Source organism: Ochotona princeps, chromosome 26 (assembly GCF_030435755.1).
Source record: "Ochotona princeps isolate mOchPri1 chromosome 26, mOchPri1.hap1, whole genome shotgun sequence".
NCBI classification, from domain to species: Eukaryota; Metazoa; Chordata; class Mammalia; order Lagomorpha; family Ochotonidae; genus Ochotona; species Ochotona princeps.
In genome coordinates, this window is record NC_080857.1 from 9,366,776 (window position 1) to 9,385,141 (window position 18,366).

The 18,366-nt window shown below is 40.6% G+C and overlaps 1 protein-coding gene across 1 annotated transcript in view; it reads left to right on the forward strand.

Moving 5' to 3' along the window:
* EML5 (EMAP like 5) overlaps positions 1-18,366 on the forward strand; it is a 101,499-nt gene that overhangs the window by 7,187 nt on the left and 75,946 nt on the right. Inside the window, exon 2 of the mRNA XM_058655352.1 lies at positions 15,379-15,538. Within this exon, the coding sequence (XP_058511335.1) occupies positions 15,379-15,538 (160 nt within the window). The remainder of the gene's footprint in view (positions 1-15,378; positions 15,539-18,366) is intronic.

The window sequence follows — 18,366 nt, forward strand, 5'->3', positions numbered from 1 at the left end:
TGGGGTCTCATCCTAGCCCTGCCAAGCTAGAAACTCTGGAGTTCAGCCATTGGTTTTAATCCCCTGCAAGAGATGTTACACAGTCTGAAGTTTGAAAATCACTGCTCTAGATTCCTGATTCTGAGCTACAGCTCTGTAACAGAATCACATGAAGAGTTAAAAATAAAACAACACCCACTATTAGAAATTCTGATTTAGTGTGTTTATGGTGGAGTTCAGGTAGTTTCTTGTAGTGGACTTTTTCTGCTTTTTAATTTTTAAGCTTCCCAAATGATTCCAATATGCTCTAGATATAGTAGTAATCCATGTTTGGCTTGTGGTCTAGGAATGAATGTGAAAAAAAATCAAGATCAGCCAAACTTACTGACTTGGTATTATGCATTAGAGTTGTATAGCAATGTGAAAATTGTGCTAAATACTAAGACACTCTTAAATATCTTGGGCCTGTTGTCTAAGGTCCCTGTTACCCCCTGTGGTGACATGGCTGTGTGGGGATTTATTAAGAGAAGCATCCTTAATATGACCTAAGGACTGTTCTGGATCAGTCCAGTACTGTTGGGGACTGAAACCACAAAGGCACCCATCCTGTATCAGTCTAGAGAAGTTCTTATGCACTGGATACCTGGAAGGTCCAGTTATATGTATGAGTACAAGCATTCTACATGATACCAAGTGAGATGTACTCTAGCCTGGTCTCAGATAATTACTTGAGCAGACATAAGGGCTACTTCTATTGGATTTGGTGGAATGGCTTGTGTCATGAAAATTTCATGACCTTGAAGCCAGAAGCAGTCGTCTCTAGTCATAACCAACCAAACATCCACAATGTTAATATGGGATAGGGCTTACCTATCATGAGGACAGATTATCCCCCTCCTGTGAAGTTCTCAAGTGGTGTTTTCTCAGGGACAGTTAAAAAATAGCACCTTGGTGTAGATCTGGTCAGGACAAGTACTCATATTTAGGGCATGCTCCAGCTGTAGTTGCCTGGAATCAAGTGTGAAACAGACATTAATCCTGGCTTCCTTTGGATTGTTACTCTAAGACAGTTGTTGTCTCTCCAGGAAGCATGGAATGTGTGGCAGAAGAAAGGCCCAGAAATGCACCAATGGCAAGAAAAGCATGCATTATCGCCCGTTTGCCAGGTCTCTTAGAAGAACTGAGATGCCTGGTTGCCATTGGTGGTCTTGTCAAGAAAACTTGATCACTCTTCTGTTTCTGGGAGTTATGTGTTTACTTCATTTCCCATCCCAAGAAGACATTCATTTTCTGCCCGATATGCCCTGGAAACTTTTCATCGCTTTGAAAGGCCTTTATTGGTCAGGAGTTTAAAAAAAAAAACAGCCACAATGATTTCTGTGTGGAAGGTCGTGTCACTTAATCATTTCAATAGATGGGAGATAATGGCAATTGCCATAGTAGATTTTCTAGACTTTTTCACATCTTACTCAGTATGATGATGCTTGTAGTATTAGTTGGCCACAAGAAGATGCAGCCAGATCTAACCTCCTCATTGTCACGTTTTTATAGTGAGGTTAGGGGCTGGCATGGTGGAAGAGCAGGTAAGACTGTCACCTGTGGTGGCAGCATCCCCAGAAGGTCACCAGTTCATGTTCCCAGTGCTTTAGTTCTAACACAACTCCCTGCTACTGGTCTGAGAAAAGCAGCAGAGATGGCCCATGTGCTTGGGCTCCTGCTGTCCATATGGGAGACCTAAAAGAATCTCCACACCTTGGCCTGGTCCCATCCTGGCAGTACAGTCATTGGGGGAATGAATCAGCAGACGAAAGGCCTCCCTTCCTGACTCTGATTTTCTTTTCTTTTCTTTTTTTTTTTTTTAAAGATTTTATTATTATTGGAAAGCCGGATATACAGAGAGGAGGAGAGACAGAGAGGAAGATCTTCCATCCGATGTTTCACTCCCCAAGTGAGCTGCAACAGCCGGTGCTGCGCCGATCCGAAGCCGGGAACCTGGAATCTCTTCCGGGTCTCCCACGCAGGTGCAGTGTCCCAATGTATTGGGCCATCCTCAACTGCTTTCCCAGGCCACAAGCAGGGGGCTGGAAGGGAAGTGGAGCAGCCGGGATTAGAACCGGCGCCCATATGGGATCCCGGGGCGTTCAAGGCGAGGGCTTTAGCCGCTAGGCCACGCCGCCGGGCCCTCTGATTTTCAAATAAATCTTTTTTGAAGTGCTTTTTTTTTTTTTTTAAACTTCTAGGAAGTGAATAAATGTCAGTACAGATACAGGAGCATAGTGACACCTCCCTCGTGCCCACATTCTGGTCGCTTTCTTGTCTTGCCCTTTTCTCCTCTGTTTGCAATGGCATATTTTCATTTGATTTTGCAATCACAGATTGAACACTCCATCAAATAGAAAGATCAACACATAGCCAGTAGGAATAAAGAAAGCTCTGCTCTTCAGGAGGAATGTCAATCTCACAAAGATTACGCTTCTTTTTGTACTCTGTATTACCACACATTGTGGGAAACCTGACATTTCTTTTTGGAATCAGCTTATTTCACTAAGCATCATGGTTTTCAACCAGATCCATTTAGTTGCAAAGGACCAGATTTCGTATTTTAATGGCTGAGTAGTATTCCAAAAATACCGCATTTTCTCTCTGATATCTGAGGAATCTCCATTATTGTCTGCATAACAGTAGCACTAGTGTACATTCCCACTAACAGTGTGATTAGGATACTTCCCCCACCCATCTTCACCAGCATTTATTGTGTTCTGATTTCTTTACTGATTGCCATTCTAACTAGGTGAGGTGAAACCTCATTGTGGTTTCTACTTTCCTGATGGCTAGTGGAGCTGAGCATTTTTCATGTCTACTTGCCATTTGAATTTAATTCTTTGAAAAATACTTGTTAATATTCTTTGCCCATTTCTTAGCTGGATTGTGTTTTGTTCAACTACTTGACCTGTTACAAAGATCCTGGGTATTAATTACATACATAGCTTGCAAATATTTTCTCCCATTCTTTTGGCCATTTTTTCAGTTTGTTGATGGTTTCTTTTGCAGTGTGGAAGCTTCTTAGCTTAACATAATGCCCATTGTTTTACAAATTGTGCTTCTGGGGTCTTTTCCAAGAAGTTTGCCTATGTCTTCCAGAGTGTCCTGACGGTTTCCACTAGTAATTGGAAAGATCTAGGTTGTAGATCTAGATCTTTCATTCATTTAGAGTTGATCTTTGTGTAAGATGAAAGTCTGTCGTTTCACACTTCTGCACGCATAGATCCTATTTTCCAGCACTGTTAAAGAAACTGTCCTTTCTCCCTGGATTGATTTTGGATTGCTTGTCAAAAGTTAATTGGCTGTAGATGTGTGGAATTTCTGGGGTCATTGTTCCACTGCAATTCAAGTCTGTGTTTATATAACAGTTCAGTTACAACTGCCCTGTAGTACATCCTGAGGTCTGGTATTCCGATGGCTTTGTCTTCATTGTTAAAGATTGCAGTAGTTTCTCAGGAGTTTCTTGTGTTCCATATGAATTTTAGGGTCGTTTTTCTGGATCTGAGAATGCCATGGGTATTTTGAGATTGCATTGACTCTGTACATTGCTTTCAGTAGTAAGTACATCCTGATACTCTGCCAGTCCAAGACATGGCAGCTTTTTCTATGTTCAGTGTTCTGTTTCTTTACTGTTTTATAAAAAGTTTTTGTCACAGAGATCACTCATATCCCTGATTGTTTATTCCAGGGTATGTAAAATGTTTGCAGCTTTCGTGAATGTGGCTCATCTTGCAGGTTCTTTCTTAACAATGGAATTATTCTTGTGTATTTTGAGGCTATCGATTTTTGTGCACTGATGTTATATCCTGCAAACTCACTGAACTCCCTGCATACAGAATCATACCATCTGCAAGCAGGGATAGCTCAATTCCTCCTTTCTGATCTGTATCCCTTTGATTTCTTCTTAACCAATGGCTCTAGCTAAAACTTCCAGGCCTGTATGGGTTAGTAGTGGAGACAGTAACCATCCTTGTCTGATTTCCAAATTTTAATAGAAATGTCTCCAACTTATCCCCATTCAATATAATACTGGCTGTTGATTTTTCATCTATTGCCTTGGTTGTGTTGAGAAAGGTTCTTTGTATACCCAGTTACTTGGGTTTCTATTATAAAAGGATGTTGTGTTTTATCAAATGCTGTCTCTGCTATTGAGATAATCAAATGGTTTTTATTCAGCTTATTGTGGTGTATCAAGTTTATTGATCCACTCATGTTGAACCATCTCTGTAAACCAGAGATGAACTCCACTTGGTCTGAGTGAATGATCTCTCTGTATTGTTGGATTCAGTTAGCTGGTATTTTGTTGAAGATTTCTGCATCTGTGTTTACCAGGGATGTTTGTCTACAGAACAGTTCCCTTTCTTCTATCTGTTCCTGGTTTGGGAATTAAAGTGATGCTAGCTTCATAAAAGGAATTTGAGAGGATTCCCTCCCTTTCAAATGTTTTGAATTTGAATGAATAACTCTCACACAGCAAAGCTGGTCCTCAGTCTCTGGCATTCTGAAAGGGTGCGGCTGTCCCAAGCAGCAGCTGAGCCAGTTGCAGCATGTCTCCCTGGGAGCATTAATTTTAAAAATAAATTCTAGGAAGGCACCTCCAAGTCTCTCCATTTTTTTGACTTTAAACTACCACACAGTCTGTTATATGGCAGCAAATCTCATTTGCAAATGCATGTCATTCTGAAGCAACATTCTAATTTACAGATAAAATTTCAGTACCACATCTATGGTCTTTTATTAAGTATATTTTTCATGGAATAACTATTAGCAAAGTCACATTGCAACCAAGTAATGATGACCAGCTTGTAAACTCTATAGTTATCACTTAGGTTGCAAAACCTGGCATAATCGTCGTCTTTCTAGTCCGAGCTGAGAATTAAGTCTTGCTCCCTGATCAGCCTTACTTTTTTTTTTTTTTGTATGTTTAAGATTTATTTTGAAAGGGTTACGGAGAGAAAAGAGGCAGGCAGTGATTTTCCATTCACTGGTTCACTCACCAGATGGCCACAGCAATCAGCGCTAGGCCAGGTGAGGCCAGAACCAGAAGCTTCGTATAGGGTGGCACAGGCCCAAACACTTGGGTCATCTTCTGCTACTTTTAAATCAGTTAGCAGGAAGCTGGATCAAAAGTGGTCAGCCAGCATGCAAAAGGTGCCCATACTGGATGCTGGCATCACAGGTAGTATCTTTCCTAGCCACATCGCCACACCAGCCCCCAACCTCTGCTGCTGATCTAACTTCCTGCTAGTGCACTGCCTGGGAGGCTGCAGATGATCGCTCAAGTACTTGGGTTCCTGCCACCCATGCGGGAGACCTGGCTGTAGTTTGTGGCTTTTGGCGTTGGCCTGGCACAGCCTGGCTTTTGTAAGCATGAAAGAGGAGGTGTGTAAAACAGTGGATTGAAAATCAATCTCTCTGCCTCCCTCTCTTTGTCTCCTGTATGTTTCTGTCTGTCTTTTAATATAAACAAAAATTTTAAATGTTAAAATTAGCAATAAGTATTTTAAAAGTTTAAGCAAAAATATGTATCCACAATCTTGAAACATCTAGATGTTGCTCATTTGTTTAATGGTATTCCCACTTAAGTTCTTTTGATAAATTGTTGCTTGTTTTTATTTCAATTTTTTTATTTGAAAGTTAGATATACAGAGAGAGGAGAGAGAGGAGATCTTCTATCCACTGACCCACTCCCTGAAAAGCAGCAACACCAGAGCTAGACTGGTGAAAAGCCAGGGTCCTGGAGCCTCTTCTGGATCTCCCAAATGGTGTTGGTGCCCCAGGACCTAGACTGTCCTGGGGAGTAAACCAGTAGTTGGTTTTTCAGGTGCAGTGACAGGGATCTGGATTCGGAGTGGGGCAGCGTGGACTGAAACCAGCACCCATATGGGATGCGGAAAAGCCGCTACCTGCAATGCAAGTATCCCATATGAGAGCTGGTTTGTGTCCCAGCTGCTCTAATTCTGATACAGCTCACCGCTAATAAAAGATGGCCCAAGTGTTTGGGCCCCTGACATCCATGTGCAGGGCAGGCGTGACAGTTCAGCCGCAGCTGAGGAGACAGGAGAAGGGACTGAGACAACCGGGACACCTAAGTTGTGTCAATGCTATTGTAAAGTGGAAGAAAATAATGACATACAATTAATCATGGGATTTGGCAAGATGGCGCATGACCCTGAATATGTTAATGACAAAGGGAATGGAAAAGATACGACAACTCTGGAGGACTTCTGCTCTGAATGACAAGCAGAGAAATGGGGTGATAGGCTAGGGGAAAAGGGAGGTTATTTTTTTGAAACGGTTTGCTCATGGTTGAAGGATAATGGGAGTGTTTCAGGAAGAAAGCAGTAATTGCAGAAAGTTAGTTCTAGGTGTAAAATACTTGAAAGTAAGAGATTTCAAGGAAAGAGATTTCTTCCATTTTTACAGAAGTGTACCAACACAGTTTCAGCTCAATTTAATGAATTTTGTGCGGAGTGAAATCTCTCCTTGAATTTTATCTATATTATTCCTTAGTACAAGGCAGGCTTTTTGGCTGCGAGATGGGTTGACGGGGGGATTATGTTGGGGAATTTGGAGGTTGAGCAAAGGAACACATACTTATCAGCCAAGTGTTTAATAGGGTGATCTAAGAGTATAAAATGCTTATTTGAAATGTGTGAGATAAATTTAAAGAGACCCTTACTAATATAATTGTATGTAAAAAAGGAAATATACAAAGACGACGACAGCTTTCTTTATGTAGTTTTAATGGTACTACTTTATGGTAATGATAAATTTAGATATTAATAACTTGAAACAACTTAATGCGTAACTGTGGGATTAGATGGCAGTATTCATCCCTAATGCCTGTTACTCAGAAGTATTACTAGGAGAAAAAACCTAATAATTCATTCTTTCTATATATTTCAAATAATAGTGTCATCATATGGATGAGTAATTATCTTAAGTGTTTTAGAATAGGAATGTTTCTGTTGTCTCTCCCACACTAATGCCCAAGTGTTGTTGAGCTCTATTACAAGTTAAGCAATCTACCAGGCACTCTGTAGGTAAAACTTAACTGTGAGGTATTAAGGATACCTGAAAAACACTCATGCGCTCATTCTCATTAAGAAAATTGGAGCTGTGGGCAGAAAACGTTCAGGTTTCCACCCACCACGAGCAGTGCAGCCAGCCTCTACCTCCAGTGGCCTCCTCCACCTGCACAAAAGTTCTACTTTTTTTGTCTTCTGCTAAAATTCTTGCTATCACCCACAGCAGTGTTTTGTTCTGCATTGGATAATTCCTGTGCGCATATAAAATGTGTTTAAAAAATCTTTTCCGCAAATAGTGTTAAACAACTGAGTATCCATCAAATCAAAAATTAACCTTAAGGTATTGCTAAGCAACACACAAAATTTGACTGCAGTTGGGCCATATATCTTAAATGAGAGCTAAAGCTATGAAGTTTCTAGAAGAAAAATTAGGACACAGGATACAAAAATCGTTACTTATAAAAAGTAAAATTGTAAGTTGAACCTCATGAAAGCAGTTGTAGATTCCAAGGTAACTAAGGCAACGGCAGGTAGACGGTAAATGACAAAACTCTCATGATCACGAACTTTCTATGCAAACCATAGCCAGGGCATCATTAAAAACTACAAAAACTGCAAAACTATGAAATAGAAAGCAATCCCAAATGGCGTTTTCCCAAGCTCTTTCCTCCTATTTTGCTGTGTAGAGAGCAGCTAATATGAATAACTAAAAAGGTGGGAAAAAAGTTTTAACTGGATACAGTAGGGATAAAGACAAAGAACTCTACACTTCATAAAAAATTACTTCTTCCAGGGCCAGCAATTTTGAAATGTCCGTGTGTATACCCAAATTAAGAAAATAAATAGAGCATAAGCTGTGAGAGCCCAGTCTCTCATTCTTGGATGCACAGGTTATAAATAAGGAAAAGAGAATATCTTATTTCTGTATTAGAATCAGAGATGAGAGCTGCAATCTTTTGAGTTATTTTTACTATTACTTGAAAAACAGAATTAGAGACAGAGATCTTTCATTTACTGGTTCACTCCCCAAAAGGCTGCAGTGGCTGGAATTGAACCAAGCTGAAGCCAGGGTCCTGGAACTTTCTCTGGGTTTGCCACTTGGATGAAGTGATCCTAGGGCTTGAGCCATCCTCCGCTGCTTTTCAGACCGAGAGCGGGGAGCTGGATTGGAAGTGGAGCTTAGGACCAGCCCAATATGGGATACCAGTACCATGTGACCAGCCCCGAGCTTTCATTTTTTTTTTTTTTTTTAATGTATAGATAGAGGCAGAGTGAGTCTCTGAATACAGAATATATCAACCCTTGGTATCCCTGGAGGTTTGAATCCAAGATCCTCTGGGACTAAAACCTGTAGATGCCCAATTCCCTTATAAAGACTAGTATTTGCATATAAGCTACACATATGTTCCCATTTACTTGATATTTTTTATTTTTTATTTTAAGGGCAAAAAGACAGATTTCATCCTACTGGTTCACTCCCCAAATAGGCACAACATCTATGTCTGGGCCAGGCCAAAGCTAGGAGCTAGGAACTCTATCCAGGCCACTATGATACAGCAAGGATTCACCAACTGAGCCATCATCTGCTGCTGCCCAGGGTGCAAATTAGCTGCAGCTGGAGTGGAGAGAGGCCCCAGAACCTGAACCCAGCCTCTGATACGTAAAGCAGGTGTCCCAAGCAATATAATCATCATTGTGCCAAATGACTGTTCCCCACTTAACTGCTTTCCCAGGGCACACACAGGGAGCTGGATAGGAAGTGGAGCATGCGGGGACATGAACTGGTGCCCATGTGGGATCCTGGGGCATGTAAGGTGAGGACCTTAGGTTATCATGTGAGGTCCCAGGTCTTATTCTTTAAATATTCTCTAACAAGAGGAACTAGGGCTTCATTGAGAAGTAGGTGATCGTGGAACTGGGGTAGGAAGATTACTGAAATATTTTGTGATACAACAAAGTAAGTGCTCAAAAAGAGATGGTAGTTTGTTGAATATGGAAGCTGATTCAAGACCCTCTAAAACATGGAACAATTTGAATTGTTAAATAAATGATAATATTGATTTTTAACCTATAGAGCAGTATAGGGGATCTTTTAATTCTGTGAAGGATCGTTTGAGTACTTCAAATATCATTGACAGGTCATCCAAAGTTGTCAGCTTCAAAATCAATCTGCTGATTACTGAATTTTGCATTCCGCCTAGAGTTGCCTTGGCAGAGTCAGATCAAATGATTGCCCACCACTACCACAGAGTGAAATAAATGTTAGCAACCAGAGAAATGCAGCCCAAATCTGGCCTACCACCTGTTTTTGTAACTGAGGTTCTATTGGAAAGCAGACATGACTGTTTACGTACATCTGTGTTTTGCAATGGCTTTTTCCTTATTGTTCTCCTAAGGGACCCTTCTAGGTATGTATTCTATTAATATTTAATACCACAGATACACTGTATCACTTCTTGTGCTGCATGTATATCTGTACCAGGATTTTCCTCTGATGATAATGCCCCACTGAGAATGTGTGTGATCCGTGGCTGATTCGGTGTTACAACAACCAGGTCGAGTAGTGGTGACAAAAACTACAAAAGTATTTACTGTCTTTTAAAGAAAATTTAGTTTCCCTTTGAAATATCTAGGAGTGACCCGGTGTGAGGATTTAGTGGTTAAAGTCCTTGACGTGCATGTGCTGGGATCCCATGCTTCCTGTCCCAGCTGCTGCTCTGCCCATCCAGCTCCCTGCTTTGTAGCCTGGGAAGGTGTAGAGGACAGCCCAAGTCCTTGGGACCCTGCACCCTCGGGGGAGACCCCGAATAAGCTCCTGGCTCCAGATCAGCTGAGCTCCAGCCATTGAGGCCACTTGGGGAGTGAACCAGCAGATGAACGATCTTCCTCTCGGTCTCTCCTCTGTAAATCTAACTTTCCAATGAAAAAAGTAAGTAAATCCTTAAAAAAAAAATCGAGGCATACAAACTGATATAAGCAAATGGCAGGTTAAATTAAGGAATAGGGGAGGAAAAAAGTTAACTCATGGCAGAATTCAAGTTAATAAAAGTAGAGGAAGAGAGCCACTGACATCAAATGCGGCAGTAGCGAATGTCTTGGACGAGATCACCAAAACAGAGTTTGAGGCGAAACCGAGTGTTCTCGGTAGGGATGATGGTTTCTTTCCGTTTTAAAAAATCTGAGCCAGAGCTCCCGCTTGTGGGTACCTCTCCCGAATGCCCAGAGTGGCTGCCAGGATCGAGAGCCCCATCCAGGTTTCCAGCAGCAGGCCGCAGGAAGCTGGAGGCAGGCACTGAGCCCAGGTACCTAGGTGTGAGCAGGCGTCTGGAAGGATAGGCTAAATGGCTGCCCTGAGAAATGCAATCTTCTGCATTTCAAAGTATCTCCCCTAGTTTTTCTACTGACTTTAAGAGAAATTTTGTATTTACAGTGGCAGGTACCAATCGAACCAAGATGCGCAGGTTGTGTCCTGTGGGAGATGGTAGGTCTGACTCTAGTGGTTAAGTCTGCCTGCAAGACCCAGGTTGAGGCCCAGGCTTCCAGGTCCAGCTTAGCTCCAGCTCTGGCTGATGCAGGCACTTAGGCAGTGAACCTGTGTGTGTGTGTGTGTGTGTGTGTGTGTGCAGTCTCCTACATAAACAAAATTAAAAAATAGAAATTTTTAAATGTAAACAAAAGGATTTTAAGCAGAGCCAGTGACATTGTCATATCCTCAGCTTCTAACCATAGTGCAAGAGAACGGGGTCCTTGGGCTCGGCGGCGTGGCCTAGTAGCTAAGGTCCTCGCCTTGATCCCATATGGCCGCTGGTTCTAATCCCGGCAGCTCCACTTTCTCTCTCTCTCTCCTCCTCTCAGTATATCTGACTTTGTAATAAAAATAAAAAAATAAATAAATCTTTAAAAAAAAAGAGAGAGAAGGGGGTCCTTGGGAAATGAAGAGGAGGGATTGGAGTGCCTGGTGCTCAGGAAGTGAGTGTAAGCCCATATTGGATATCCCTGACTCACTGCTGTGCTGTCCACGCATCCAGCCGCCTGGAACTGAGCTTCAGCCACTGAAGTTGCAGCTTTCTCCCTGTGGTATGTGTGGGTGTGGTGAAGGGAACCACGGATGGAAACTTGGGGCATTTGCCTTAAACCTAATTAGACGGCTTACCAGCTGCACAAAAATGTCAACATTTTCTGTAAGACCTTAATAGGAGTTAGAGCCCATCATATAGCATCTTGAATTTCCAAAATGTGAAATTACCAGAAACAACCAAGCATTAGGAGATCTCAATAACTTAGGAAAGAGGGCCCGGCGGCGTGGCCTAGTGGCTAAAGTCCTCGTGTTGAACGCCCTGGGATCCCATATGGGCACCAGTTGTAATCCCGGCAGCTCCACTTCCCATCCACCTCCCTGCTTGTGGCCTGGGAAAGCAGTCAAGGACGGCCCAAGGCATTGGGACCCTGCACCCACATGGGAGACCTGGAAGAGGTTCCTGGTTCCTGGCTTCGGATCGGCGCGCACCGGCCGTTGTGGCTCACTTGGGGAGTGAAACATCGGATGGAAGATCATCTTCTCTGTCTCTCCTCTTCCCTGTATATCTGACTTTGTAATAATAATAAATCTTTAAAAAAAATAACTTAGGAAAGATGACGATTGTCGGTGCCGAGATGACTGGGGTGTTAGAATCATCCAAGAATTTAAAGCATTTGTTATGCTTGAATATCATTGATCTAAAGGAAGACATTCTTGAAATATGCAAAACAGTAGAAATTTTAGCAAAAAAAAAGCTAGATAAATAGAATATTTAAAACTGAAAAATACAAGAATGGATATCAAGAATACAGTTTCTGGATCTCTACAGTAACGTATGCACATCTCTGGAACCTGTGAATTTGGGAAGTTAAACCTTAGAAAAGTGACTTGTTTCAATTAAGGTGGACCTTTAGGTAGAGGCTATCTTGATTCACCCAGTTGGGGCCAATCCAGTCTGTGAGCCCTTAAAAACAATTTTATCCAGCCCAATGAAAAGACGGGAGCAAAAGAGAGTCCCAACTTGAGGGCTCGGTGTGCCGTTGCCAGCTGAAGATGAAGATGGCCACTTGATGAGGACTGCCCGTGACCAGAGGAAGCCAGGCAGTTCCCTGCTGACGGTGGGGGCGAGCTTTATACACACAGTGCTCAGTCCTTAACCGGAAGGAGCTGAATTTGCTAACATTGTGAGTGAGCTTGGAAGCTGATTCACACACAGACACTCCAGAAAGGAATAGATCTGTATTTACAGCTCGAGTGTGGACTTGTGAGACTATAAGCAGAGGACAGAGCTGAGCCACAATGTAACCAGATTGTCATTCCTGTCTGACTGTGAAATAACAAAGCTGTGCTGTTTTAAAATACTAAATTTATGGTATTTGGTCACATCAGCATAGAAAAAATAATACAGTGTAGAGTATGTTTTAATGACGTTACAAGCAAGTAAATCACATATTCAATGTTTCTTGGTTTGCTGGAAAAGACTTGAAACTCTGAGTCGGAGAAAGCACTTTGTGACTCACAGCAAACACTGTGGTCAGTAATGACCAGGTGCATAGTTTGAAGTCATTGGAGGGGCCAGTGATGTGGGGTAGTAGGTGAAGCCTTTGTTGGCCGTGCCAGCATCCCATATGGGTACTACTTCAAGCCCCAGTTCAGATCTGAAGCAGTGGGTGGAAGATCTGTCTATCCCTGTCTCTGTAACTCTTTCTAATTAAAAAAAAAAATCTTTAAAAAAAACTGGAACATTTACCAACATAGGTCATATACAACACATTTAAAAGAATTGAAATAAAGGGTACATTCTCTGATTATAACGGAACTCAAAATAAAATTCAGTAACACAAAACAAGGAAAATGAGGAATTATTTTGAATTAGAAGAAAATGAAAACTTGTGAAATTCAGCTAGAGCAGGCTTCTAAGGGAAATGTGTAGCATTAAATTCATGTACATGAAAAGGCAGGCCTCAAGTAAGCCTTTAGGAGTTCAGCATATTCTTCCAGTTTCTTAAGATAAACTGAAATACAAACAAAGGAGGGACACACAGAAAGCTGAGATTAAGGCAAATACCAAAACAAAATCAATCCGGAAGCTGGTTTCTGGAAAGTATTGATTAAATTCACAGATTTCTGGGGTCAGTGTTGTGATGTGGCACAGCACATGGGACTGCTGCCTGCGTCATCTGCATCCCCTCTGGGGGCTGGTTCGAGTCCCAGCTGTTCCTCTTCTGATCCAGCTTCCTGTTTATGTGCCTGGAAAAATCAGAAGTGTCCCAAGTCCTTCATCTCTATCATAAGGCCAGAAACACAGTCTTGATTGCTGTGACCAATAACTCTTACGCTTGAAAAGTGCAGATTTCCACCTTTGCTTTATCCACCTGTCTTGGCTGTTCTGAGTCTCCCTGAATTTTAAAATACGCTTGCCAGTTTCTGCAAGAAAACTCTTTCCATGTGACTTGTATTGACTCTGTAGATTAATTTAGGACACTCTGCCAGCTTAAGCATATTGCATTCTTCCCACCCTAGAATGGGAGATGTCTTTCCATTTATGTAAAAATGTCTTTCAGCATGGTTTTGTAGTTTTCTGTGTGAAAATCTTTGTTACATTTATTTCCACGTGGTTTATTCGTTTGGAGGAGAGTATAATTGGGATTTTCTTGATTTAATTTTGATTGTTCTTTGTGAATCTATGCAGTTGATATTCATCATATATTCTGCAGATTTGCTGTGTTCTGTTTCTTTGTGGACTCTAAGATTTTCTGTATGTAAGTTCATGTTATCGAGAGTATAGATTCACTTCCTGCTTCACTCTCTGGTCTGCTTGTCCTGCATCATAGCAGATGAAAAGCCGATATCCTGACTTCAGCGTTCAGGCTTGCATCCCTACATGTATTGTTAGCTGTGGGTTTTGTAAATGTCCTTGATCAGTTTGAGGTTTTCCTCAATTCCTGCTGTGCAGTGTGTGTGTGTGTGTGTGTTTGCCTTTATTGTGAAAGGGGTTTGGAGTTTATCAGGTTTTTCTGTTGAGATGAATCCATAAGAAGAGACTTTTGTCCTTTCTGCTATTTGTTAATTTTCATCTGCTGAACCAACTTTGAATCTCCACTCCTCTTTTCCCATTGGTGACTCAATCCGCGTTCTCTGGTTTGATGAATATCACCCAGCCCTCCTATTGCATAATCTAGAAGCCCAGGAGTCCTTCCCTAACTGTAATCCTCAACAAGTTAGAAATAGACTACAATTCCACAAGGGTATAAGCAATGGATTACATTGTACATCAACCCTTTGAGTTAATATCCTCCTTCCCCCTTTCACTTCCTCCTTAGTGACTTTTTTCATATGTACAATGATATTCTGAATCTGCTTTTAGAAAAACTTAGCAGAAGTTTGTATTTGTTCTCTGCCTTTTTCACATGCACTGTTACCAACTGGATCGTATTTTTAAAGGCTCCTAGGTTACTTAGTGTCAATTCCATGTGACCTTTCAGTTTCTTAAAATGAAATTGTACTTTAAATGTTAACGTTATAGTAAGAGTGCTACTAAGTACTATTTTGAGATGTTAAAATTTGGTCTAGCTGTATTCAAGAACAGTAAGGTGGAAGGAGAGGGCTTTAGCAGTGAATGCAGGAGGAGATGACTTGTGGTAAGCTGTTAATTCGTTCCTGTGGTGCAGCTGATAGCTTGTGAGGCTGTTTCCTGCAATGTTTGCATGTGTTCTGGGGAGTCTGGAGGGTATAGTTGGTGTATCACTGTTTCACAAAGACAAAGATGATAACCTTAGCATACATTTTACAGAAATGTTTGAAGTCCAACTTATGTAAAGTGAATAATCAAGTATAATGTTCACATTCACATAGGTTGTGGATACCAAATAAGATAAAGTCCTATAAGCAGTTTTCATTGATATGAAAAGATTTCGTGTGTGTTGTGGGTACAGTTCTTAGACAGTGACCATTGCTTCCTCTCACTCTCCCTCTCATTTTGTCTTCCTCTCACTCACCCTCCTCCTTCCCCTTCCTTCCTTCCTTCTTTCTGATTTTTTGCGAAAGGCATAATTTCCATCCACTCTACAATCACGTCCTCAATGCACCACTAACTATAATCCTCCACAAGTTAGAAATAGCAATTCCACAAGGGTACAAACAATGGATAAAAAAAAGCAATCAAATCTCAAGATGCTCATTGCGTTCCTGTGGGGTTGTTTTGTTTGTGTTTTATTCTGTGTTGACTGTGACACATGAGAAAGTATGCTATTTGTCTTCGGGGCTTACTTCACTACATGCAGTGGTATCTTACTATTTGTTTTGCAGCCTTGCACTGCATCCTGAACGAGTATTGGTGGCAACGGGACAAGTTGGGAAAGAGCCTTACATCTGTGTTTGGGATTCGTACACTGTGCAGACTGTATCAGTCCTAAAAGATGTTCATACGCATGGCATAGCTTGCTTAGCATTCGACCTAGATGGACAGGTAGGTGGCAACTTTTTTGAATAACGTTTTTGAAAATAATGTAGTATTAGAAATTACTATAAACCTGTAAAGAGTAGATGGGAAAGCAGATGATATATTTATCCAGTAGTGAAGGAGGCTAGATGAAGTGGGTGGTTGATTTATATATATTAAAGAAAAGAGCAACAGAAATTTTTATTGCATCCTTTTAAGAAACCTTGAAAGCCAGACAAATGCTGAGGACTGAGCTATGACCTGCTTTTAATTTTATATATAATTTCACTCATAACTTGCCAGCTGGGGTATTTTGGTAGGATAGATAGAAGATGTCTTGGGAAAATTGCCTTTCTGAGGAGACCTGTTTGTATTTTAGTTTTTGGTTTCTTTGTAGATTATTGATCAAAATCCTATTGAAAATGTAATTGAAAAGATAATTTCTATGAATCGTTTTTATACAAGATAAAGTGTCAAGACAAAAGATGTAATAATCACTTCACTGACTAATCTGTTTGCAGAGTATCTCCTACTTCTAGACATTGCTTTTTAAGAAGACAAGACAAAGGCTTTTCTGCTATTTTTTGTTTACTTTTTTCATGGAAGTTGTTAAAACCAGAACATGTTTTATGAGTGGTGAGAAGTTGTTTTTTTTTTTACTTTTCGTTTTTTATTAATTATTATGCATTATGTGACAGTTTCATAGGCTCTGGGAATCCCCCCACCCCTCCCCACGCCCCTCCCCCTGGCGGATTCCTCCACCTTGATGCAGTATTACAGTTCAAATTCAATCAAGATTCTTTCCTTGCAAACGTATACCAAGCATAGAGTCCAGCTACTTATTGTCCAGATGGGTTGAACAGTTTCTTGGGGAGACCATTTCTGGTCTGAAGTTAGAGCTGGTAGAATATCATCCCAGTCAATTAAGAGTCCCAATATAACATTAACAGCAATTTGTAACATTATGGAATTGACATGGTTTTGCGTAACCAGTATGTTAAAAAAAACAAAAAACAAAAAACAAGTTCTTAACCACAACCTATGATTTGCTCATTGACATTTCAATTTTAGTTTGTATACAGGACCGGCTGCTATATACCTTAAAATGGCTATAAGGTACCATTCAGCTGAATCGTGTCTATTTCATTTTAGTATTTAGCCATTTGTTGTGTTGAAGTATAATTTTACTGATCTTGGCAGATTTTAGAGAAGTTGTTTTTTGCAGATGTGGTTAATTCATAGGCTTTCAAAGTTTTGTATTAAAATTAAACCTTAAAATCATCCTAATTTTCAGGGAAAAAAAATTAGTTGTCTCCGTTCTAAGACCTAAAATCGGTTTTGGAGATTAGATTTTACAGAAACAGCTGTAGTCAGTGGATTTTTTTTATTATTATTATTCATTAATTACATTGTATTATGTGACACAGTTTCATAGGTACTGGGATTCTCCTCACCGCTCCCCAAACCCTCCCCCCATAGTCAGTGGATGTTTTATACGTTCCTCTGAGGCATGGCTTCTTTGGGTAGCAGCAATGATTGTACCTTTCCAACCAGAGATGACTTTGAGAACTGAGCTGTAAGGGACCTTACTGGATCCTCTTCTAAAAATGCATTTCTAAGTTGATATCACTCTAAAACTGTGATAGAAACTTAATGTCCCTTTGTTGCTATTACCTTTCAAGTCTCTTCTTTTTAAAAGAAACAGAATAATACGCAGTCTTTATTTCACAAGATTAGAAAGTACTATGAAACATACAATTTCATGAATTCAAGCTATTTTAATAGCTATCTTATGACTTTCAATAGCTTTCTTCCCAGCCTTGAAGTTGTCCTTTCTAAGTGTGATGTATTGCATTGCTGAGGAATTTCTTTCATCCATCCCAGGAGAACTCCTGCTCCAAGCTTTTAGTTCTTGAAAACCTTTAATTTAAAAACTATTTTAAACATATTAAGTCTTGGATGTATGAATTTTTATCTACAGAAATCTTCAAGAGAACATGCTACTTAAAATTCCAAGCTTATGAAAACACACCTGCAAGATACTGAGCTCATGCTAAGTCCCAGCCTTGTGCCCAGCCTGCGTTGTGTCCTTCCAGCCTCACAGTAACCCTGTGCAATAGATACTGTGATTATCTCTGTGTTACAGATAAAGAAACTGAGGCAGGGAGGTTAAATAACCAGCCCCAGGTTGCACAGCCAGTAAGTAGAGCCAGAGTGGGACCCCAGGCCAGTCACCCTCCGCAGCTCTACTGTCTGTGGAGGGTGTAACTTAGGAAGTGGTTCTTCACATTTCAACAAGAATTCATCCACTTCTAAGTACAGTTAAAGTGTAAGGAATGGCTACAATTTAAGATGAAATTCAGATTGGCTCTGAAATGATGTCAATGAGACAATTCCTTAGGATTATATGTAAGAGAACATGTCTGTTTTATGTCTAAAATGTTTATGGGAAATCAAGATAGAGTGTGCATTTTTTGCATTTTTAACTAGGTTTGAAATTTTAAGTAATCGTTTAAGATTTATCCTGTAATGAGTTTCCCAGCTTGTGGCAATGCTGGAGTGTTCTTTTCCCAGAGGTTTTCCTCTAGATGAAGTGAATCCCCATCCAGATCCTGGCATCAGTCAGCTTACTGAGGATAATTAGGACCTGAAAAAGGCTAGTTACACAAATTTACATCACACAGAGACTGAAACTTTATAGTGAGAGAAGGGGTAGGTGGATGGGAAATTTAATTGATATTTTATCTCAAAAATACAATCATAATTTATGAAGTACATTCCTCATACTTCATAAAATCTAAGTTATGGTTGCTTCTGATAGTTTAGAGTGAAAAAAAATCAAATTTTTAGAGTTG